Source organism: Chlorocebus sabaeus, chromosome X (assembly GCF_047675955.1).
Source record: "Chlorocebus sabaeus isolate Y175 chromosome X, mChlSab1.0.hap1, whole genome shotgun sequence".
Taxonomy (NCBI): Eukaryota; Metazoa; Chordata; class Mammalia; order Primates; family Cercopithecidae; genus Chlorocebus; species Chlorocebus sabaeus.
In genome coordinates, this window is record NC_132933.1 from 73544573 (window position 1) to 73570464 (window position 25892).

Sequence of the window (25892 nt, forward strand, 5' to 3'; positions counted from 1 at the left end):
GTGAGATATAATATTTCTCCTGATTTTGCTTCTTATAAAAGTGTTCCCCCCTCCATGTAGATAGTTGTTAACTGAGGTTCCTTGCTGGGGGCATGGGGACAATCAGTGGAGCTTTCTATTCTACCATATTGCTCTGTCTTCTCTCTGTGCCTATTTGAAACCAACTCTTTGTTTTCTGTGATCCAAGGTGACTCACAAATGCAGAGCTTCATCAGCTCCCAGAACTAGGCGATTTAGCATCCAGTCTTTTGGCTGGGAGCCATACATGTTTTGGCATTGAATAAATGTGCAAAAAAATGTCTTTCAGACAAAAGTTGAAGATCTTGTTTTATCTCTGCAGTGAGTCCGGGGTAGAAGACTTGGGAAGTGCCCACATAGCCATGTGTGTTCATTCAGGTCACTTGTTTGTAGGTCTTGTTGACTTCTATATGCAGCCTTATTAAAAGTTTGATTCTCAGGCAGCAGCTGGGAAAGTGTGTAGACAAATCTCTTCCAGGGAGAAATAGGAGCTGGGTACAATTTTATATTTGCTCCACACTGAGCTTGGGGGAATAGTCACTGAAACTTTTTATGCATCTGTCAAAAATCACTTCTTTTTTTTTTGTGGTTTCAGGAGACTCATAAATGATGAACCTTTTCTGCTTTCATAGCTAGGTGATTTTTAGTAACCAAACTTTGGGTAGAAACTATAAAAGTTGGAAAGCTACATGTATGGTCCAAACCCTTAGAGAGAAACAGTGAGTTGGGGATTGTTTCTTAGAGAGAAACAGTGAGTTGGGGATTCTCCCCAGATTGTAAGTTATTGGGTCTGAGATGGGATTTGTGATAAGAGTGTGTTTCAACTCTTTTACTCATTTTGATGTGGATATTTTCTCAGTTGCCTGTTTTGTAGGAGCCTCTTAACTAGTTTCTAATATCTCTCAGAAGAAATGTATCTATGTGTGGATGTTTATTCGGCTTGTCAATGGGAGAAGCAAGAGTCAGGCACCTCCAATTTCACCATCTTGCTTTAGAAGATTGTGTGAGCCAATTCTTTAAAATTTATTTCACCCTCTCTCTCTCACCTTTCATGTATGCCTCTGTCTGTTTCTGTCTCTTTTTACACACACACACACACACACACACACAATTGGTTCTGTTTCTTTTGAGAACTCTAAATAATAAAAGCAGATTTTTAAAAAGACCCTATACAAGTATGTGCTTAAATAGACATGGAGAATATCATTATAGGATAATACAGACAATACTATCAGTTGCAAATACTGGAGCGGGAAGCATTGGAAAGGATGCTAATGTCCAGAGCTGCGCGCCCCGGCCATAGCGAGTAATTATTGATGATTAGACGCCTGAGCTCTATTCATTTCCACCTCTCACCTCCTTCCCAGATTTGTCTTTTTCCCTGTATTAAATACCTCACACAAGATGGCGCTCTTCTTGCTTCTTCTTCACCCATCTTTCCCGCGCACGCGAAAATTGTTACTTCGTAGCAAAATGGTTACTTCCTAGCGCAGGCGCAACATGACGACCGACCGTTGAAACCGAAACCTGCCTGGCCGCGCCCTCTGAAATGAGATCATTTCCGCCTTGGCCCAACCCCTTCCTCTCCAAGTGTATATAAGGCACTGCATTACTGCCATTAAACGAGACTTGATCAGAGCACTGTCTTGTCTCCATTTCTCATGTCTCTTGTTCCCCAAATTCCCACTCCCTCCTCCAGGGCCTGCTTCGACGATCCCGCGGGCCGGGATACGTGGCGCCCGAACAGGGACCTGGAAACGAGGGACTCCGTGAGGAAGAGGACGCCAAAGGACGGTCGACCGCTAACGAAGACAAAAGAAAGTGAACTCTTCCGATCACCGCGGGAACCTGCCGTGTCAGAATCGAAGGTAAGTGACACGTCCGAAATGGGACAAGAATTAAGCCAACATCAGATCTATGTAGGACAATTAAAAGAGGCTTTAAAGATACGAGGAGTAAAGGTTAAAGGTAATGATTTGTTTAAATTTTTTGATTTTGTAAAAGACACTTGCCCTTGGTTCCCACAGGAAGGAACTATTGATATTAAAAGATGGCGTAGAGTAGGGGATTGTCTTCAGGACTATTATAATACTTTTGGGCCAGAAAAAATTCCTGTGACGGCCTTCTCTTATTGGAACCTCATTAGAGATTTAATAGATAAGAAGGAGGCCGATCCGCAAGTCATGGCTGCGGTCGCTCAGACAGAGCATATTTTAAAGGTTAGCTCCCGCTCTAACCTTACAAAGCCTCCGCAAGATATGGAGGAGGATCTCATTTCCCTCGAAAGCGATCATGAGGAAATCAAGTCTCCTTCTGTAACAGATAAAGAAATGCCACGCGAAAACAAACCAAAAAAATACCCAATTTTACAGATGCTTCAAAAAGAGGAGGAAATTAATAAGCCTAATCAATCAGACATAAATTGGGATGATTTAGAGGAAGAGGCAGCTAAATATCACAACCCTGATTTGCCTCCCTTTACTTCACGCCCGCCCCCATATAATAAGACACATAATGAGGCTTCTGCGCCCATTGTTATGGCAGCAATAGATCCCAAAGAAGAATTAAAACAAAAAATTGCTCAACTAGAGGAACAAATTAAACTTGAAGAGTTACATCAATCATTGATAATTAGGCTCCAAAAGCTAAAGACAGGAAATGAAAAAATACCCAACTCAGACGCTATGGAGGGTTCCTTGCACCCACCTCAGCGGCCTGGACAACATGTTCCAAAAGGGGGGTTAGTTGCTAGCCGACATAGAGAAGACTCCTCCCCCAAAGACGTTTTTCCGGTCACTGAAACCATAGATGAACGGGGACAGGCTTGGAGGCATCATGCTGGATTTGACTTTACTATTATAAAAGAGTTAAAGACTGCTGCCTCTCAGTATGGGGCTACTGCTCCATATACTCTTGCTATAGTGGAATCTGTAGCTGAGAATTGGCTCACTCCTACAGACTGGAATACCTTAGTTAGGGCAGTCCTTTCTGGGGGAGACCATTTAATTTGGAAGTCAGAGTTCTTTGAAAATTGTAGAGACACGGCTAAAAGAAATCAACAGGCAGGAAATGGTTGGGATTTTGATATGTTAACTGGTTTAGGTAATTATGCAGACACTCAGGCCCAAATGCAATATGATCCTGGACTGTTCTCACAAATCCAGGCTGCTGCTACAAAAGCCTGGAGAAAACTTCCCGTTAAAGGAGATCCGGGGGCCTCGCTCACAGCAGTTAAACAAGGACCCGATGAGCCATTTTCAGACTTTGTGCATAGACTTATGACCACGGCAGGTAGAATCTTTGGAAATGCAGAAACGGGTGTAGATTATGTTAAACAGTTAGCTTATGAAAACGCTAACCCCGCCTGCCAAGCGGCAATCAGACCTTATCGAAAGAAAACAGATTTAACAGGATACATTCGCCTTTGTTCAGATATTGGGCCCTCATATCAACAAGGCCTAGCAATGGCCGCCGCTTTTAGCGGCCAAACAGTAAGAGACTTCCTTGTTAACAAAGGTAGAGATAAAGGGGGATGTTTTAGATGCGGTAAAAGGGGACACTGTGCAAAAGATTGCCATGAAAACCAAAATAAAAATCCAGAAGCAAAAATTCCAGGCCTTTGCCCAAGGTGTAAAAGAGGAAGGCACTGGGCAAACGAATGTAAATCTAAAACTGACAGTCAAGGAAATCCTTTATCCCCTAGGCAGGGAAACGGGATGAGGGGCCAGCCTCAGGCCCCGAAACAAGCATATGGGGCAGTCAGCTTTGTTCCAGCCAGCAACAGCAATCCATTTCAAAACTTAGTAGAGCAACCCCAGGAAGTGCAGGGCTGGACCTCAGTTCCACCTCCCACACAGTACTAACACCTGAAATGGGACCACAGACCTTAAATACTGGAATATATGGACCTTTACCACCTAACGCTCTTGGGCTGCTTTTGGGAAGAAGTAGTGTCACCATGAGAGGCTTACAAGTCCTCCCTGGAGTTATCGATAATGATTATGAAGGAGAAATTAAAATTATGGCCAGAGCTATTGATAGTATTATTACTGTCCCTCAAGGAGTTAGAATAGCTCAGTTAATCCTGCTACCTTTGGTCAAAACAAATAATAATATTCAACACTCTAATAGAAATATAAAAGGTTTCGGATCATCAGACATATATTGGGTGCAACCAATTACAAATCAAAAACCCTCTCTAACCTTATGGTTAGACGGGAAGGCATTCACTGGACTAATAGACACAGGGGCTGATGTAACTATCATTAAACAGGAAGATTGGCCCTCTCATTGGTCTACTACAGAGACTTTAACTCACTTGAGAGGAATTGGACAAAGCAGTAATCCTAAACAAAGTTCTAAGTACCTAACATGGACAGATAAAGAAAACAATTCAGGCCTTATTAAGCCATTTGTCATCCCTTACCTACCTACCTGTTAACCTTTGGGGGCGAGATCTGCTCTCTCAAATGAAAATTATAATGTGTAGTCCAAATGATATAGTTACTGCACAAATGTTAACTCAAGGATACACCCCTGGTAAAGGTCTTGGAAAAGGAGAAAACGGTATTCCACAGCCTATACTGGTTTCAGGACAACTTGATAAAAAGGGGTTTGGAAATTTTTAGCTCAGGCCACTGACATACCTGCACCCCAAAGGTGTGCTGACCCCATTACTTGGAAGTCAGATGAGCCCATTTGGGTTGATCAGTGGCCTTTACTCAATGATAAACTAAGTGCTGCCCGACAGTTAGTGCAGGAACAACTGATAGCGGGACATATTGTGGAAAGTAATTCTCCTTGGAATACACCTATTTTTGTTATTAAAAAGAAGTCTGGCAAATGGAGACTCTTACAAGATTTAAGGGTGGTAAATATCACTATGATCCTTATGGGTGCCTTACAACCAGGATTGCCTTCACCAGTTGTGATTCCTCAAAAATATTTTAAAATCATTATTGACCTTAAAGACTGCTTTTTTACAATTCCCCTTCACCCTGCTGACCAAAAAAGATTTGCCTTTAGTCTTCCATCTACAAATTTTAAACAACCAATGAAGCGCTATCAATGGAAAGTCTTACCTCAGGGTATGGCCAATAGTCCTACCTTGTGTCAAAAATATGTAGCTGCTGCTATAGAGCCAGTCAGAAAAACATGGACACAAATATATATTATACACTATATGGATGATATTTTAATAGCAGGGGAAATTGGCGAACAAGTCTTACAGTGCTTTGCCCAACTCAAACAAGAGTTAACAGCAGTCGGACTACAAATAGCCCCAGAAAAGGCACAACTACAAGATCCATACACCTATCTTGGTTTTCAAATTAATGGACCTAAAATCATTAATCAAAAGGCCATTATACATCGTGATCATTTAAAAACTTTAAATGATTTCCAAAAATTACTGGGAGACATAAATTGGCTTCGGCCATACTTAAAACTCACTACAGGAGAGTTAAAACCTCTTTTCGATATATTAAGAGGAGACTCTAATCCAAAATCCCCCAGGTCCATTACTAAAGAAGCATTAATAGCACTCCAACAGGTGGAATATGCCATTGCAACACAATTTGTTACCAGTATTGATTATTCTCAGCCATTAATATTCATTATTTTTAACACAACAATAACCCCTACTGGCTTATTCTGGCAGAGCAATCCCATTATGTGGGTACACCTGCCCTCCTCCCCTAAAAAGGTTTTGTTGCCTTATTATGATGCCATAGCTGATCTAATTATCTTGGGAAGAGAAAACAGTAGAAAGTACTTTGGAATAGAACCCTCTACCATTATACAGCCCTACACTCAATCACACATCCATTGGCTGTTACAAAATATGGAAGCCTGGCCAATTGCTTGCGCTTCTTACACTGGCACCATTGACAACCATTACCCACCTAACAAACTCATTCAATTTTGCAAACTTCATGCATTTGTGTTTCCCCATATTACCAATAAAGAACCTCTCAATGACGCATTACTAATTTTCACTGATGGATCTTCCACAGGACTTGCCGCTTACACCTACAATAATGTAGTCGTTAAATTCCAGACCACTTATACATCAGCTCAGCTAGTCGAATCGCAAGCTATAATTGCAGCATTATCAGCTTTTCCTTGTCAGCCACTTAACATTTACACAGACAGCACCTACCTGGCTCATTCAATACCCCTCTTAGAGACCGTGCCTCAAATTAAACATATTTCAGACACAGCTAACTTATTTTTACAATGTCAACAACTTATTCAAAAAAGGACTACTCCCTTTTTTCTTGGGCATATCAGAGCACATTCAGGATTACCAGGACCTTTAACACGAGGTAACGCAACAGCCGACATGGCAACAAAAACCATAGCCACAGTCACTACAGACAATTTACAACAAGCGCAAAAAGCACATGCCTTACATCATTTAAACGCCCAAACCTTAAGACTCATGTTTAAACTTACTAGAGAACAAGCTCGACAAATAGTTAAACAATGCGCCAACTGCATAACGTATTTACCTGTTCCTCATTTAGGAATTAACCCCCGAGGACTCATCCCCAACGAAATTTGGCAAATGGACGTTACCCACCACTTAGAATTTGGTCAACTAAAATATATCCATGTATGCATAGACACCTATAGTGGATTCATTAGTGCAACTCTCCAAACAGGAGAGGCCACCAAACATGTCGTAGCTCATTTATTACACTGCTTTTCTATTTTAGGAATACCCAAACAAATTAAAACAGATAATGGCCCTGGTTATATAGCCAAAACCTTTTTACAATTCTTCAATACCCTACAAATTAAACATACCACAGGCATTCCCTACAATCCCCAAGGACAAGGTATAGTAGAAAGAGCCCATCTGTCATTAAAAACTGTTATCACAAAATTAAAAGGGGGGAGCTGGTACCCCGTGAAGGGTACCCCCAGAAACATACTCAATCATGCCCTGTTTATCCTTAATTTTTTAAATTTGGACAGTCATGGAAAATCTGCTGCCGACCGTTTCTGGCATCCTGAATCTCAAAAACAGTTTGCAATGGTAAAATGGAAAGATCCACTTGATAATTCATGGCATGGCCCCGATCCAGTTTTAATTTGGGGAAGAGGCTCAGTATGCATCTTCTCACAAAAGAATGATGCAGCCAGATGGCTGCCTGAAAGATTGGTAAGACAAATAAATCATAACCATTGTCAGCCCAGGGAAGATAAATCTCCCTGAGAAGTTTCTTCCTTTTTGTTTTTCAGGAAATGAAGCCTAACATGAGATTCCTTTGGAGAATAATCGCTCTATATAACATAGTGACAGTCTATGCAGGCTTTGGTGACCCTCGTAAAGCACGAGGATTACTACGAAAACAATACGGCCAGCCTTGTGACTGCAGAGGGGGACAAATATCTGAACCTCCGTCAGATAGAATCACCCAGGTGACTTGCTCGGGCAAGACAGCGTACTTAATGCCAGACCAGTCATGGAAATGTAAGTCTACCCCAAGAGACACCTCGCCTAATGGGCCGCTCCTAGAATGCCCTTGTAGCTCTTTCCAATCTTCTGTACATAGTTCCTGTTATACCTCCTATCAACAATGCAAATCAGGCAATAAAACATACTATACGGCCACGTTACTAAAAACACAAACTGGAAGTACCAATGACGTACAAGTATTAGGAACCACTAATAAACTTGTACAATCTTCTTGTAACGGCCAAAAAGGAAAGCCTGTTTGTTGGAGCACTACTGCTCCCATTCATATTTCTGATGGAGGAGGCCCATTAGATATTGCAAGAATTAAAACCGTCCAAAAAAAATTAGAAAAGATTCATAAAGCTCTATATCCTGAACTTCAATATCACCCCTTAGCCCTGCCTGAGATTAGAGATAATTTTAGGCTCGATGCTCAAACTTTTGATATCCTCAATGCTACTTACAATTTACTTCAAATGTCCAATACAAGCCTAGCCCACGATTGTTGGCTTTGTCTTAAAATGGGCCCCCCTATTCCTCTAGCTATACCTAACTTTTTGTTGTCCTATGTCAATTACTCAAATGAATCCTTGGTAAATAATTCCTGTCCTATTATCTCTCCCCTCTTAGTTCAACCGATGACGTTTTCTAATTCCTTTTGCCTCTTTTCACCATCATATAATAGCACTAAAGAAATTGATCTAGGCTATGTTGTGTTTGACAACTGTACCTCCATAATCCATGCCACCGACCCTTTGTGTGCTGTAAATGGCTCGGTCTTCGTCTGTGGAAACAACATGGCATATACTTATCTACCTACAAATTGGACAAGGCTTTGTGTTCTGGCCACTCTTCTCCCCGACATTGATATCATTCCTGGAGATGAACCTATCCCCATCCCCGCTATTGAACATTTTATTTATAGACCGAAACGAGCCATACAATTTATTCCCTTATTGGCTGGACTAGGAATCACCACTGCTTTTACAACAGGAGCCACAGGCCTAGGGGTCTCACTAACCCAATATACTAAATTATCCAACCAATTAATTTCAGATGTACAGACCTTATCCAGTACTATACAAGATTTACAAGACCAAGTAGACTCATTAGCTGAAGTAGTTCTCCAAAATAGAAGAGGTCTAGATTTATTAACAGCAGAACAGGGAGGGATCTGTTTGGCTTTACAGGAAAAGTGCTGTTTTTACGCCAACAAATCCGGAATTGTCAGAGATAAGATGAAGACTTTACAAGAAGAACTAGAAAAGCGCAGAAAGGGCCTAGCCGCCAATCCATTGTGGACGGGACTCGATGGACTTCTCCCCTATCTCCTGCCATTTCTTGGTCCTTTACTTACTCTTCTACTCTTCCTCACTCTCGGGCCTATAATCCTTAATAAGCTTATGGCATTCGTCAGACAACAAATCGAGGCCTTCCAGGCCAAACCTATACAGGTCCATTATCATCGCCTTGAGATGACTGAAAATGGTGAGTCTTATTTACCTCAATAAGACCACCTCCCCTGTGTGCTGAACTGGACAGTCAATGATGGGTAAGAGGACACTATCTCCACCGGAGCCTAAGACAGGAGGGCCGCCTTTGCTGCTGTCTTATCCCATGACGGGCCTAGAAGGTGGGGATGAGTTGACCCAACCTAAGACAGGCGCAGTTCCCGGGGGGTCGTTTTCTTGTCATAAAACAATAAAAAGGGGGACCTGTCCAGAGCTGCGCGCCCCGGCCATAGCGAGTAATTATTGACGATTAGACGCCTGAGCTCTATTCATTTCCACCTCTCACCTCCTTCCCAGATTTGTCTTTTTCCCTGTATTAAATACCTCACACAAGATGGCGCTCTTCTTGCTTCTTCTTCACCCATCTTTCCCGCGCGCGTGAAAATTGTTACTTCGTAGCAAAATGGTTACTTCCTAGCGCAGGCACAACATGACGACCGACCGTTGAAACCGAAACCTGCCTGGCCGCGCCCTCTGAAATGAGATCATTTCCGCCTTGGCCCAACCCCTTCCTCTCCAAGTGTATATAAGGCACTGCATTACTGCCATTAAACGAGACTTGATCAGAGCACTGTCTTGTCTCCATTTCTCGTGTCTCTTGTTCCCCAAATTCCCACTCCCTCCTCCAGGGCCTGCTTCGACGATCCCGCGGGCCGGGATATGCTAAAAGATGATTTTTTTCTTAAATATATTTATTTGCAATTTTACAGTGAACGCAAGGCACTTCTGTAAATTTTTAGAAAAAATATACAAATAAGTCAAATATAATACTTAAAAACAAAAAAATAACAAACGGTGTAAATAAAAAGGGGGTACAATTCAGACTCTAAAGAAATTTTATCATTCTAAGAGAGTAGCTATATAAAAATTTTTGTGGTTTTTTTGCAATATTGGATGCAGGTTAGACAAAAAAACACAAACAAATCAAAAAAACAACCTCATCAGGCTAACAGTAGAGTCCTCAGAAGAAATCTTAAAAATCAGAAGAATCTGGAAGCCTATTTTCAGCATTCATAAAGAACAAAGCTGGAGGAATTACAGTGCTGGACTTCAAAATGTATTACGAGGCTACAGTAGCCAAAACAACATGGTACTGATACCAAAAGCAGACACATAGACCAGTCTAACATAATATAGAGCTCAGAAATAAAGTTATACACCTACAATGATCTGATCTTTGACAAAGTTTGACAATAATAAGCAATAGGGAAAGGACTACCTATTCAATAAATAGTGCTGGGATAACTGGCTAGCTATATTCAAAAGATTGAAGCTGTACCCAGTTCTTATACCATATTCAAGAATCAATTCAAAGTAAATTAAAGACCAAAATGTAAAACCTAAAACTATAAAAATCCTGCAAAATAATCTTAAAAATATCATTTTGGACATAAGTACTGGCAAAAATTTTATAAGGAAAAATGCCAAAAGCAATTGTGACAAAAGCAAATATTGACAGATGGGATCTAAAGGACTTCTGCATAGAAAAAAAAAAAAAAGCTATCAAAAGAGTAATCAGGCAACCTACAGAACAGGAGAAAATATTTGCAAACTATACATCTGACACAAGTCTAATATCCAGAAACTACAATGAACTTAAACAAACTTAACAAGCAAAAACCAATAAGAGACACTTCCAAGAACACACACATGCCCAGCAAACATATAAGAAAATACTTATATCACTAACTATTAAGGAAATGCAAATGAAAACCACAATGAGATACTATCACACACCAGTCAGAATGGTTATTATTTAAAATGTCAAAACATAACAGATGCTGGCAAGGTTGCAGAAAAAAAGAGAATGCTTATACAGTGCAAGTGGAAGTTTAAATTATTTCAACCATTGTGAAAATTAGTCTGGCAATTCCTGAAAGAACTACCATTCAACCCAATATTTGTTATTGGGTATATACACAAAGGAATGTAAACCATTCTACCATAAAGACACAGACGCACATATGTTTATTACAGCACCATTCACAGTAGCAACTGTATTTGATCTGGTTTGCCTATGTTCTTATCCAAATCTCACCTTGAATTGCAACTCCCACAATTCCCAAATGTCGGGAGTAACCTGGTGGGAGATGATTGAATTATGGGAACAGGTCTTTCCCATGCTGTTCTCAAGATAGTGAATAAGGCTCACGAGATCATATGGCAAAAGCAAAACAAAACAAAACAAAACAAAACAAAACAAAAAACAGGAGTCTGCCTGCACAAGTCCCCACTTTGCCTGCCACCATCCACATAAAATGTGACTTGCTCCTCCTTGCCTTCCGCCATGATTGTGAGGCTTCCCCAGCCACGTGGAACTGTGAGTTCTCCATTAAACCTCTTTTTTTTTTTTTTTTTTTTTTTTTTTTGTAAATTTCCTAGTCTTGGTATGTCTGTATCAGCAACATGAAAACGGACTAATACAATATTGAATCAACTTAAATGCCTATCAACGGTAGACTGGATAAAGAAAGTATAATACGTATACACCATGGAATACACTGTGGAATACTATGTAGCCATAAAAAAGAACAAGATCATGTCCTTTGCAGGAACATGGATGTATGGAACTGGAGGCCATTATCTTCAGCAAACTAATGCAGGAACAGAAAACCAAATATTGCATATTCTCACTTGTAAGTCGGAGCTAAATACTGGGAACACAGGGACAGAAAGAGGGAGACAACAGATACTGGGGCCAACTTGAGAGAGAAGGATGAGAGGATGGAGAGGTTCAGAAAAAAAGAAACTGGTACTACGCTTTAGTACCTGGGTGATAAAATTATCCATACACAAAACCTGAGTCACGAGGTTACCTATGCAACAAACCTGCACATGTAGCTCTTAACCTAAAATAACAGTTAAAATATTAAAATTTATAAAATAAATTCCAGCCAATAATTTTATATCCCACCACACAAAGGTTTATAAATGAAAGAGAAATAAAATCTTTTCCTGATAAACAATTGTTAATGAAATTCATTACCGATAGACCACCTCTACAAAAGGTCATTAAAGAAGTTCTAAGCATGTAAACTAATGAACCATATCTGATAACACAAAATCACACTTAGGTACATAGCTCACAGAACCTATAAAGCAAATACACAAATGAAACTACAAAAACCAGCTAACAACTTCACAATAGAATCAAAACCTCCCGTATCAATATTAACCTACAGTAACGTAAATTGTATAGATGCTCCCTTGATAAGGCATATTGTGGCAAGTTGAATTTTAAAAAAAGAAAACACATCTGTCTGCTCACTTCAAGAGACTCATCAAAAATGTAATAACACCCATCAGCTAAAAATAAAGGGATGGAGAAAGATCTATCACAAAAATGGAAAATACAAAGAGGAAGGGTCACTATTCTGACATCAGATAAAACTGATTTTTAAAAAAATACCTTAAGTTCTGGGACACATGTGCAGAACGTGCAGGTTAGTTACATAGGTATACACATGCCATGGTGGTTTGCTACACACATCAACCCATCATCTACATTAGGTATATCTCCTAAAGTTATCCCTCCCCTAAACCCCCACCAGCTGACAGGCCCCAGTGTGTGATGTTTCCTTCCGTGTTCATGGGTTATCATTGTTTAACTCACACTTATGAGTGAGAACATGCAGTATTTGGTTTTCTGTTCCTGTGTTAGTTTGCTGAGAATGATGGTTTCCAGCTTCATCCATGTCCTTGCAAAGGACATGAACTCATCCTTTTTTATGGCTGCATAGTACTTAATGGTGTATATGAGCCACATTGTTTTAATCCAGTCTATTATTGATGGGCATTTGGGTGGGTTCCAAGCCTTTGCTGTTGTGAACAGTGCTGCAATAAATGTACATATGCATGTGTCTTTACAGTAGAATGATTTATAATCCCTTGAGTATATACCCAGTAATGGAATTGCTGGGTCAAATGGTATTTCTATGTCTAGATCCTTGAGAAATTGCCACACTGTCTTCCAAAATAGTTGAAGTAATTTACACTCCCACCAACAGTGTAAAAGTGTTCCTATCCTCTCCAGCATGTATTCTTTCCTGACTTTTTAATGATTGCCATTCTAACTGGTGTAAGATGGTATCTTGTTGTGGTTTTGATTTTCATCACTCTAATGACCAGTGATGATGAGCTTTTTTCATGTTTGTTTGCCACATAAATGTCTTCTTTTGAGAAGTGTCTGTTCATTTCCTTTGCCCACTTTTTGATGGAGTTGTCTGGTTTTTTCTTGTAAATTTGTTTACGTTCTTTTTAGATTCTGGATATTAGCCCTTTGTCAGATGGAAAGATTGCAAAACTTTTCTCCAATTCTCTAGGTTGCCTGTTCACTCTGATGATAGTTTCCTTTTGCTGTGCAGAAGCTCTTTAGTTTAATTAGATGCTTTTTGTCAATTTTGACTTTTGTTGCCATTGCTTTTGGTGTTTTAGTTACGAAGTCTTTGCCCATGCCTATATCCTGAATGGTATTGCCTAGGTTTTCTTCTAGTGTTTTTATGGTTTTAGGTCTTATGTTTAATTCTTAAATCCATCTTGAGTTAATTTTTGTATAAAGTATAAGGAAGGAGTCCATATTCAGTTTTCTGAATATGGCTAGCCAGTTTCCCCGACACCATTTATTAAACGGGAAATCCTTTTCCTATTGCTTTGTTTTTGTCAGGTTTGTCAAAGATCAGATGGTTGTAGATGTGTGGTAGAGGTGTTTATAGTATTCTCTGATGGTAGTTTGTATTTCTGTGGGGTCGGTGGTGATATCCCCTTTATCATTTTTTATTTCATCTATTTGATTCTTCTCTCTTTTCTTGTTTATCAGTCTTGCTAGCAGTCTATCAATTTTGTTGATCTTTTCAAAAAACCAGCTCCTGGATTCGTTGACTTTTTGGAGGGATTTTTGTGTCTCTATCTCCTTCAGTTCTGCTCTGATCTTGGTTATTTCTTGCCTTCTGCTAGCTTTTGAATGTGTTTGCTCTTGTTTCTCTAGTTCTTTTAATTGTGATGTTAGAGTGTCAATTTTAGATCTTTTCAGCTTTCTCTTGTGGGCATTTAGTGCTATAAATTTCCCTCTACGCACTGCTTTAAATGTGTCCCAGAGATTCTGGTATGTTCTATCTTTGTTCTCATTGGTTTCAAGGAACATCTTTATTTCTGCCTTCATTTCATTATGTACCCAGTAGTCATTCAGGAGCAGGTTGTTCAGTTTCCATGTAGTTGTGCGGTTTTGATTGAGTTTCTTAGTCCTGAGTTCTAGTTTGATTGCCCTATGGTCTGAGAGACAGTTTGTTGTAATTTATGTAACAAACTGAGAAGCTAGAAAAAAGTAGAAAAGGAAAAACATAACTGTAGGTTGGCTTTTTGAAAAGATAAAATTGATGAACCTTAAGCTAGAATTTGAAAAAGAGGGAAGACTCAAATAAAATTAAAATGAAGGAGGAGGCATTATAACTCATACCACACAAATACAAAGAATTATAACAGGGAATTATAAATAATTATACATTAAAAGTTGGAAATTTTAGAAGACATGGATAAATTCTCAGAAACATACTGCTTACCAAGATTAAACCTCAAATAAATAAAATCTGAGCAGACTAATTAACAAGTAAGGAAATCAAATCAGTAATCAAACTTCCCAATGTTTACTGCTATAAACTTTCCTCTTAGAACTGCTTTTACTGTGTCTTATATATTTTAGTATGTTGTGCTTTCCTTTTCATTTGTCTGAACAATTTTAAAATTTATTTTAAAACTTCTACATTGACCCATTGTTTGTGTATCGATATGTTGTTTAATTTTTATGTATTCATAGTTTCTGCTGTTTCTCCTGTTATGTCTAGTTTTATATCACTGTGATAAAATATACTTGATTTATTTTTATCATAAATTTTTAATATGTATTTTGTGGTATAACATATAAACTATCCTGCAAAATGTTTCATGTGCAGTTGAGAATAATGTGTATTCATCATCTTTTCAATGGAATGCTCTGGATATGTCAAATTCATATGGTCTATTTTGCAGTTTAATTCCCTTGGTTCATTTTGATTTTCTGTGTAGATGATCTGCCCACTGATGACGGTGAGGTGTTGAAGTTCCCTACTATTATTGTATTGCAGTCCCTTTCTCCTTTTAGATATATTAATATTTGTTTTATATATTTAAGTGCTCCAATATTACATGTCTGTATATCTATGATTATCATAACTTCTTGCTGAATTGACCCATTTTATTACATAATAATTTTTTTGTTTATTTTGCAGCCCTTGATTTAAGATGTTTTATTTGACATAAGCAGAGCTACACCTGCTCTTTTTTGATTTTCATTTGCATAGAATACCTTTTTTCATCTGTTTACTTTTATTCTATGGGTGTCCTTACAGGTGAAGATAATCTCCATCTTATAGGCAGCATATAGTTGTACCTTGTCATTTATTGATTCAATTACCCTATATCTCTTGATTGAATAATTCAAAAAATTTGCATTATTTATTGGGGGGGGCACGATAGCCTAATAGAAAGAGCTCCAGCCTCCAGCTCCCAGCATGAGTGACACAGAGGAAGGGTGATATCTGCATTTTCAACTGAGGTACCGGGTTCATCTAACTGGGGCGAGTTGGACAGTTGGTGCTGGTCCACAGGTGCAGCCCGACCAGTGACAGCTAAAGCAGGGCGAGGCATCACCTCACCTGGGAAGCACAAGGAGGAAGGGAATTCCTTTTCCTAGCCAAAGGAAATTGAGACACACAACACCTGGAAAGTCGGGTAACTCCCACCCTAATACTACGCTTTACCAAGGGTCTTAGCAAACAGCACACCAGGAGATTATATCCCACACCTCACCCAGAGGGTCCCACACCCATAGAGCCTCAATCATTGCTAGCACAACAGTCTGAGATCTAACTGCAAGGCAGCAGAGAGGCTGGGGGAGGGGCACCCACTATTGCTGAGGCTTAAGTAGGTAAATGAAGCCACTCCAAAACTCGAACTGGGTGAAGCACACTGCAGCTCAAGAAGGCCTGCCTGCCTCTGTACACTCCACCTATGGGGACAGGGCATAGCTAAACAAAAAGCAGTAGAAACCTCTGCAGATGTAAAAGTCCCTGGTTCTTCCAGCACAGAGTTTGAGATATGAGAACTGACAGACTGCCTGCTCAAGTGGGTCCATGACCCCTGAGTAGCCTAAGTGGGAGACATCCCCTTCTAGGTGCAGACTGACACCTCACACCTCACACAGCTGGGTACACCCCTGAGACAAAGCTTCCAGAGCAAGAATCAGACACCAACACTTGCTGTTCAGCAATATTCTATCTTCTGCAGCCTCCACTGCTGATACCCACGTAAACAGGGTCTGGAGTGGACCTCAAGCAAACTCCAACACACCTGCAGCTGAGGGTCCTGACTGTTAGAAGGAAAACTAACAAACAGAAAGGATACCCACACCAACACCCCATCAGTACGTCACCATCATCAAAGACTAAAGGCAGATACAACCACAAAGATAGGGATAAAACAGTGCAGGAAAGCTGGAAATTCAAGAAATCAGAGCTCATCTCTCCCTCCAAGGGAACGCAACTCAACACCAGCAATGGAACAAAGCTGGATGGAGAATGACTTTGATGAGTCAAGAGAAGAAGGCTTCAGTGGATCAAACTTCTCAGAGCTAAAGGAGGAACTATGTAACCAGAGCAAAGAAACTAAAAACCTTGAAAAAAGAATGGATGAATGGATAAGTAGAATAATCAATGCAGAGAAGACCTTAAAAGAACTGATAGAGATGAAAACCATGACATGAGAACTACGTGACAAATGCACAAGCTTTAGTAATGGACTCGATCAACTGGAAGAAAGACTATCAGTGATTGAAGATGAAATGAATGAAATGAAGTGAGAAGAGAAGTGTAGAGAAAAAAGAGTAAAAGGAAATGAACAAAGCCTCCAAGAAATATGGGATTATGTGAAAAGACCAAATCTACGTCTGATTGGTGTGCCTGAAAGTGATGGGGAAAATGAAACCAAGTTGGAAAACACTCTGCCGTGTAACATCCAGGAGAACTTCTCCAAACTAGTAAGGTGGGTCAACATTCAAATTCAGGAAATACAGAGAATGCCACAAAGATATTCCTTGAGAAGAGCAACTCCAAGACACATAATTGTCAGATTCACAAAAGTTGAAGTGAAGGAAAAAATCTTAAGGGCAGCCAGAGAGAAAGGTCGGGTTACCCACAAAGGGAAGCCGATCAGAGTAACAACAGATCTCTCAGCAGAAACTCTACAAGCCAGAAGAGAGTGGGGGCCAAATTTCAACATTCTTGAAGAAAAGAATTTTCAACCCAGAATTTCATATTCAGTCAAACTAAGTTTCATAAGTAAAGGAGAAAAAAATCCTTTACAGACAAGCAAATGGTTAGAGATTTTGTCACCACCAGGCCTGCCCTACAAGAGATCCTGAAGAAAGCACTGAACATGGAAAGGAACAACAGGTACCAGCCATTGCAAAAACATGTCAAAATGTAAAGTCCATTGAAACCAGGAAGAAATTGCATCAACTAGTGAGCAAAATAACCAACTAATATAATGACAGGATCAAATTCACACATAACAATATTAACCTTAAATGTAAATGGACTAAATAGTCCAATTAAAAGACACACACCGGCAAATTGGATAAAGAGTCAAGACCTATCAGTTTGATGTATTCAGGAGACCCATCTCACACGCAGACACCTAGGCTCAACATCAAGGGATGAAGGAAGATCTACCAGCAAATGGAAAAAAAAAAAAAAAAAAAAAGCAGGGGTTGCAATACTAGTCTCTGTTAAAACAGACGTTAAACCATCAAAGATCAAAAGGGACAAAGAAGGCCATTACATAATGGTAAAGGGATCAATTCAATGGGAAGAGCTAACTATCGTAAATATATATGCAACCAATATAGAAGCAGCGAGATTCATAAAGCAAGTCATTAGAGACTTACAAAGAGACTTAGACTCCCATACAATAATAATGGGAGACTTCAACACGGTACTGTCAACATTAGACAGATCAACGAGACAGAAAGTTAACAAGGATATCCAGGAATTGAACTCAATTCTGCAGCAAGCGGACCTAATAGACATCTACAGAACTCTCCACCCCAAATCGACAGAATATACATTCTTCTCAGCACCACATTGCACTTATTCCAAAATTGACCACATAATTGGAAGTAAAGCACTCCTCAGCAAATGTAAAAGAACAGAAATTATAACAAACTGTCTCTCAGACCACAGGGCAATCAAACTATAACTCAGGACTAAGAAACTCAATCAAAACCACACAACTACATGGAAACTGAACAACCTGCTCCTGAATGACTACTAGGTACATAACGAAATGAAGGTAGAAATAAAGATGTTCCTTGAAACCAATGAGAACAAAGATAGAACATACCAGAATCTCTGGGACACATTTAAAGCAGTGCGTAGAGGGAAATTTATAGCACTAAATGCCCACAAGAGAAAGCTGAAAAGATCTAAAATTGACACTCTAACATCACAATTAAAAGAACTAGAGAAACAAGAGCAAACACATTCAAAAGCTAGCAGCAGGCAAGTAATAACTAAGATCAGAGCAGAACTGAAGGAAATAGAGACACAAAAATCCCTCCAAAAAGTCAACGAATCCAGGAGCTGGTTTTTTGTAAAGATCAACAAAATTGATAGACTGCTAGCAAGACTGATAAACAAGAAAAGAGAGAAGAATCAAATAGACGAAATAAAAAATGATAAAGGGGATATCACCACTGACCCCACAGAAATAAAAACTACCATCAGAGAATGCTATAAACACCTCTATGCAAATAAACTAGAAAACATAGAAGAAAAGGATAATTTCCTGGACACTTAAACTCTCCCAAGACTAAACCGGGAAGAAGTTGAATCCCTGAATAGACCAAGAGTAGGCTCTGAAATTGAGGCAATAATTAATAGCCTACCAACCAAGAAAAGTCCAGGACCAGATGGATTCACAGCCGAATTCTACCGGAGGTACAAGGAGGAGCTGGTACCATTCCTTCTGAAACTATTCCAATCAATAGAAAAAGAGGGAATCCCCCTAACTCATTTTACAAGGCCAACATCATCCTGATACCTAAGCCTGACAGAGATACAACAAAAAAGAGAATTTTAGACCAATATTCCTGATGAACATCGATGCAAAAATCCTCAATAAAATACTGGCAAACTGGATCCAGCAGCACATCAAAAAGCTTATCCACCATGATCAAGTGGGCTTCATCCCTGGGATGCAAGGCTGGTTCAACATACACAAATCAATAAACGTAATCCAGCACATAAACAGAACCAAAGACAAAAACCACACGATTACACAAATCAATAAACGTAATGCAGCATATAAAAGGAACCAAAGATGAAAACCACATGATTTTCTCAATAGATGCAGAAGAGGCCTTTGACAAAATTCAACAGTTCTTCATGGTAAAAACTCTCAATAAATTTGGTATTGATGGAACGTGTCTCAAAATAATAAAAGCTATTTATGACAATCCCACAGCCAATATCATACTGAATGGGTGAAAACTGGAAGCATTCCGTTTGAAAACTGGTACAAGACAGGGATGCTGTCTTCACCAGTCCTATTCAACATAGTGTTGGAAGTTCTGGCTAGGGCAATCAAGCAAGAGAAAGAAAACAAAGGTATTCAGTTAGGAAAAGAAGAAGTCAAATTGTCCCTGTTTCCAGATGACATGATTGTATATTTAGAAAACCCCATTGTCTCACCCCAAAATCTCCTTAAGGTGATAAGCAATTTCAGCAAAGTCTCAGGATACAAAATCAATGTGCAAAGATCACAAGCATTCTTATACCTTAGTAACAGACAAGCAGAGAGTCAAATCATGAATGAACTCCCATTTGCAATAGGTTCAAAGAGAATAAAATCCCTAGGAATCCAACTTACAAGGGATGTAAAGGACTTCTTCAACGAGAACTACAAACCACTGCTCAGTAAAATAAAAGAGGACACAAATAAATGGAAGAACATACTATGCTCATGGATAGGAAGAATCAATATCGTGAAAATGGCCATACTGCCAAGGTAATTTATAGTTTCAATGCTATCCCCATTAAGCTACCAATATCTTTCTTCACAGAATTTGGAAAAAACTTCTTTAAAGTTCATATGGAACCAAAAAAGATGCTGCATTGCCAAGACAATCCTAAGCCAAAAGAACAAAGCTGGAGGCATCACGCTACCTGACTTCAAACTATACTACAAGGCTACAATAACTAAAACAGCATGGTACTGGTACCAAAACAGAGATATAGACCAATGGAACAGAACAGAGTCCTCAGAAATAACACCACACACGTACAGCCATCTGATCTTTGACAAACCTGAGAAAAACAGGAAATGGGGAAAGGATTCCCTGTTTAATAAATAGTGCTGGAAAAATTGGCTAGTCATAAGTAGAAAGCTGAAACTGGATCCTTTCCTAACTCCTTATTTGAAAATTAATTCAACATGGATTAGAGACTTAAATGTTAGATCTAATACCATAAAAAACCTAGAAGAAAACCTAGATAATACCATTCAAGACATAGGCATGAGCAAGGACTTCATGTCTAAAACACCAAAAGCAAGGGCAACAAAAGCCAAAATTGACAAATGGACAAATGGGATCTAATTAAACTAAAGAGCTTCTGCACAGGAAAAGAAACTACCATCAGAGTGAACAGGCAACCTACAGAATGGGAGAAAATTTTTACAATCTACTCATCTGACAAAGGGCTAATATCCAGAACCTATAAAGAACTCAAACAAATTCACAAGAAAAAAACAAACAACCCCATCAAAAAGTGGGCAAAGGATATGAACAGACATTTCTCAAAAGAAGACCTTCATACAGCCAGCAGACATATGAAAAAATGCTCATCATCACTGGCCATCAGAGAAATGCAAATCCAAACCACAATGAGATACCATCTCACACCAGTTAGAATGGCAATCATTAAAAAGTCAGGAAACAACAGGTGCTGGAGAGGATGTGGAGAAATAGGAGCACTATACACTGTTGGTGGGATTGTAAATTAGTTCAACCATTATGGAAAACAGTATGGCGATTCCTCAAGGATCTAGAACTAGAAGTACCATATGACCCAGCCATCCCATTACTGGGTATATACCCAAAGGATTATAAATCATTCTGCTATAAAGACACATGCACATGTATGTTTATTGTGGCACTATTCACAATAGCAAAGACTTGGAATCAACCCAAATGTCCATCAGTGACAGACTGGATTAAGAAAATGTGGCACATATACACCATGGATTACTATGCAGCCATAAAAAAGGATGAGTTTGTGTCCTTTGTAGGTACATGGATGCAGCTGGAAACCATCATTCTCAGCAAACTATCACAAGAACAGAAAACCAAACACCGCATGTTCTCATTCATAGGTGGGAACTGAACAATGAGATCACTTGGACTCGGGAAGGGGAACATCATACACCGGGGCCTATCGTGGGGTGGGGGGAGGGGGGAGGGATTGCATTGGGACTTATACCTGATGTAAATGACGAGTTGATGGGTGCTGACAAGTTGATGGGTGCAGCACGCCAACATGGCACAAGTATACATATGTAACAAACTTGCACGTTATGCACACGTACCCTAGAACGTAAAGTATAAAAAAAAAAAAAGGCAAGAATAAAACATAATAGCAAGTGTTACTATTTTTATTTTGAAACATAATTTTTCTCTCTCTGATCCCTGTTTTCACTAAAGACATATCATGGAACAAATTTGTTTGTAAAATAACTGTTAGTCATATTATGTTTTGCCTAAATATTTGCAAAAAGTCGGCAAGAATAATTATCTGCCATACAGGCTTTTTTTTTTTTTTTTTTTTTTTTACAGTTTTATTTATTTTCTACTTTTCTACTTTCTGGTTTTCATTTCAACAGCGTTTGTCGTGCAAGTGGCTTTTTGTTACATGGATGAATTATATAGTGGTGAATTCTGAGATTGTCGTGTACCTTTCACCCAAGTATTGTACACTGTATCTAATGTGTAGTTTTTTGTTCCTAGTCACCTTTCCACCTTTCCCCCCTTCTGGGTCTCTAAAATTCATTATATCACTCTGTATGCATTTGAATACTTACAGCTTACCTTCACTTATAAGTGAGAACAAATAGTTTTTGATTTTCTACTCCTGTGTTACTTCACTTAGAACAATCACCTTTAACTCCATTCAAGTTGCTGCAAAGGACATTATGTCAATCCTTTTAAAGGCTGAGTAGTATTATATAGCACATATATACCACATTTTCTTTTTTCACTCATTAGTTGATGGGCACTAAGGTTGATTCCACATCTTTGCAATTGTAAATTTTACTGCTGTAAACATATGTTTGCCTGTGTGTTTTGCATATAATAATTTATTTTCTGTAGGGTGGATTCCCAGTATTGGGATTGCTGGGTTGAATGGCAGATATACTTTTAGCGCTTTAAGCAATCTCCATACTGTTCTCCATACAGGCTGTACTAATTTACATTCCACACAAGCAGTGTATAAGCATTCCCTTTTCCCCACATCTACACCAACATCTATTGTTTTTTGACTTTTTAATAATGATAATTCTTGCAGGAGTAAGGTCGTATCTTTCTCACTGTAGTTTTAATTTGCATTTCTCTGATGATTAGTAATGTTGAGCATTTTTCGTAGGTTTGTTGGGCATTTGTATATCTTCTTTTAATAAATGTCTGTTTATGCCCTTTGACCACTTTTTTAATGGGATTTTTTTTTCTTGGTGATTTGTTTATATTTTTGCGGATTCTGGATACTAGTTCTTTGTCAGATGCATAGTTTGCAAAAATTTTCTTCCATTCTGCAGATTGTCTGTTTACTGTGTTGATTACTTCTTTTACTGTGTAGACAGGAGCTTTTTAGTTTAATTAGGTCTCATTCATTTATTTTTGTTTTTGTTGCATTTGCTTTCAGGGTCTAAGTTATGAATTATTTGCTTAGGCTGATGTCTAGAAGAGGTTTTTCAACCTTCATTTCCAGAGTTTTTATGGTTTCAGGTCTTATATTTAAGTCTTTGATCCATCTTGAGCTGGTTTTTTTAATATGGTGAGAGATAAGGATTCAGTTTCATTTTTCTACATGTGGCTTGCCAGTTTTCCCAGCACCATTTATTCAATAAGGTGTCCATTCCCCAATTTATGTTTTTGTTCGCTTTGTCAAAGATCAGTTGGCTGCACATATTCAGCTTTATTTCTGGGTTCTCTATTCTGTTCCATTGCTCTATGTACCCATTTTTATACCAGTACCATGTTGTTTTGGTAACTATAGCCTTGTTGCATACTTTAAAGTCAGGTAATGTGATGCCTCCAGATTTGTTATTTTTGCTTAAGATTGTTTTGGCTATCTGAGCTCTTTTTTGATTCCATACAAATTTTAGGAATTTTTTTCTAATTATCTGAAAAATGATGTTGATATTTTGATGGCAATTACATTGAATCTGGAGATTGTTTTGGGCAGTGTGATCATTTTCACAGTATTGATTCTTCCGATCCATGAACATGGGCTGTGTTTTCATTTGTTTGTGTCATCTGTGGTTTCTTTCAGCAGTGTTTTGCAGTTCTCCTTTTAGAAATCTTCTACTTCTTTGGTTATGTATATTACTAGGTATTTTATTTTTGTGCAGCTGTTGTAAAGGGGACTGAATTCTCAGTTTGTTTCTCAGCTTGGTCTTTGTTGGTATGTAGCAGTGCTACTAATTTGTTTACATTGATTTTGTAACCTGAAACTACTGAATTTGTTTATCAAATCTAAGAGTCTTTTGGAGGAGTATTTAGGATTTTCTGGTATGTAATCAAATCATCTGCAAAGAGTTACGATTTGACTTCCTCTTTTCCAATTTTGAGGCGGTTAATTTTTATTGCTTGCCTAATTGCTCTTATTGTACTTCCCAAATTATGTTGAATAGAAGTGGAGAAAGTGCGCATCCTTACCTTGTTCCTGTTGTCAGGGGGAATGCTTTCAACGTTTCCCCACTCAGTATAATGTTGGTTGTGGGTTTGTCATATATGGCTTTTAATACTTTTATGTAGGTCTCCTCTATCTTGGTTACTTGAGAGATTTTATTATAACGGAGTGCTGGGTTTTGCTGAATGCTTTTCCGCATCATTTGAGATGATCATATGGTTTTTGGTTGTACTCCTGTTTGTATGTTTTTACCACATTTATTACTTGAACATGTTAAAACACGCCTACATCCTAGGAATAAAACCCACTTGATCATAATGAATTATCTTTTTGATGTGCTGTTGAATTCAATTGGCTAGTATTTTGTTGAAGATTTTTGCACCTATGTTCATCAGGGAAATTGGTCTGTAGTTTTCTTTTTTGTTGTGTCCTTTTCTGGTTTGGTATCAGAGTGATACTACATCCATAGAATAATTTAGGAAGGATTCTTTCTTTCTCAATCTTTAGGAATACTTTCAGGAGGTTTGGTGCCAAGACATCTTTGAATATCTGGTGGAATTCCACCATGAATTTATCCAGTCCTGGGCCTTTTGGTTGTTGGCAATTTTTAAATTACTGATTTGATCTCATTGCTTATTATTGGTCTGTTCAAGGTTTCTATTTTTTCCTAATTTAATCCAAGAATTTATCCATTTTCCTTTTTCTAAATTTTACTTTAGGTAATGGGACATAAGTGCAGAATGTACAGGTTTGTTACATAGGTATACATGTGCCATGGTGGTTTGCTGCACCTATCAACCCATCATCTAGGTTTTAAGCCTCACATGTTTTAGGTGTTTGTCCTAATGCTCTCCCTCTCCTTCACCCCCAACCCCTGACAGGCCCCAGAGTGTGATGTTCTCTTCCCTGTGTCCATGTGTTCTCAGTGTTCAACTCCCACTTATGAGTGAGATTATATGGTGTTTGGTTTTCTCTTCCTGTGTTAGTTTGTTGAGAATGATGGCTTCCAGCCTCATCCATGTCCCTGAAAAGGACATGAACTCATTCCTTTTTATGGCTGTATAGTATTCCATGGCGTAGATATGCTAGATTTACTAGTTTGTGTGCATAAAGGTGTTCATAGTAGTCTTGAATGATCTTTGTCTTTCTGTGGTGTCAGTTTTAATGTCTTCAGTTTTATTTCTGATTGAGCTTATTTTCATCTTTTCTATTATTGGTTAATCTAGCTAATGGTCTACCAATTTTGTTTATTTTTTCAAGGAACCAGTTTTTTTTTTTCCAGGAGTGTTAAACTAAATTTTTAATTTTTCTGGGCATTCAACTCAGATTGATTTAACTTTATTATTATTATTGTTATTATTATTATTATTATTATTATTATACTTTAAGTTCTAGGGTACATGTGCCCAACGTGCAGGTTTGTAACATATATATACCTGTGCCTTGTTGGTGTGCTGCACCCATCAACTCGTCAGCATCCATCATCTCGTCATTTACATCAGGTATAACTCCCAATGCCATCCCTCCCCCCTCCTCCGTCCCGATAATGGGTCCCAGTGTGTGATGTTCCCCTTCCCGAGTCCAAGTGATCTCATTGTTCAATTCCCACCTATAAGTGAGAACATGCGGTGTTTGGTTTTCTGTTCTTGCGATAGTTTGCTGAGAATGATGGTTTCCAGCTGCATCCATGTCCCTACAAAGGACACAAACTCATCCTCCTTTATGGCTGCATAGTATTCCATGGTGTACATGTGCCACATTTTCTTAATCCAGTCAGTCACTGATGGACATTTGGGTTGATTCCAAGTCTTTGCTATTGTGAATACTGCCACAATAAACATATGTGTGCATGTGTCTTTCTAGCAGCATGATTTATAATCCTTTGGGTATATACCCAGTAATTGG

At 38.7% G+C, this 25892-nt stretch overlaps 1 protein-coding gene across 1 annotated transcript in view; it reads left to right on the forward strand.

The window, feature by feature from the left end:
- The first annotated feature begins 1418 nt into the window (after positions 1 to 1418).
- LOC140710698 (uncharacterized) overlaps positions 1419 to 25892 on the forward strand; it is a 105215-nt gene continuing 80741 nt past the window's right edge. Inside the window, exons 1-2 of the mRNA XM_073013105.1 lie at positions 1419 to 1886; positions 7267 to 8493. Of these exons, the coding sequence (XP_072869206.1) occupies positions 1680 to 1886; positions 7267 to 8493 (1434 nt within the window). The 5' untranslated portion in view covers positions 1419 to 1679. The remainder of the gene's footprint in view (positions 1887 to 7266; positions 8494 to 25892) is intronic.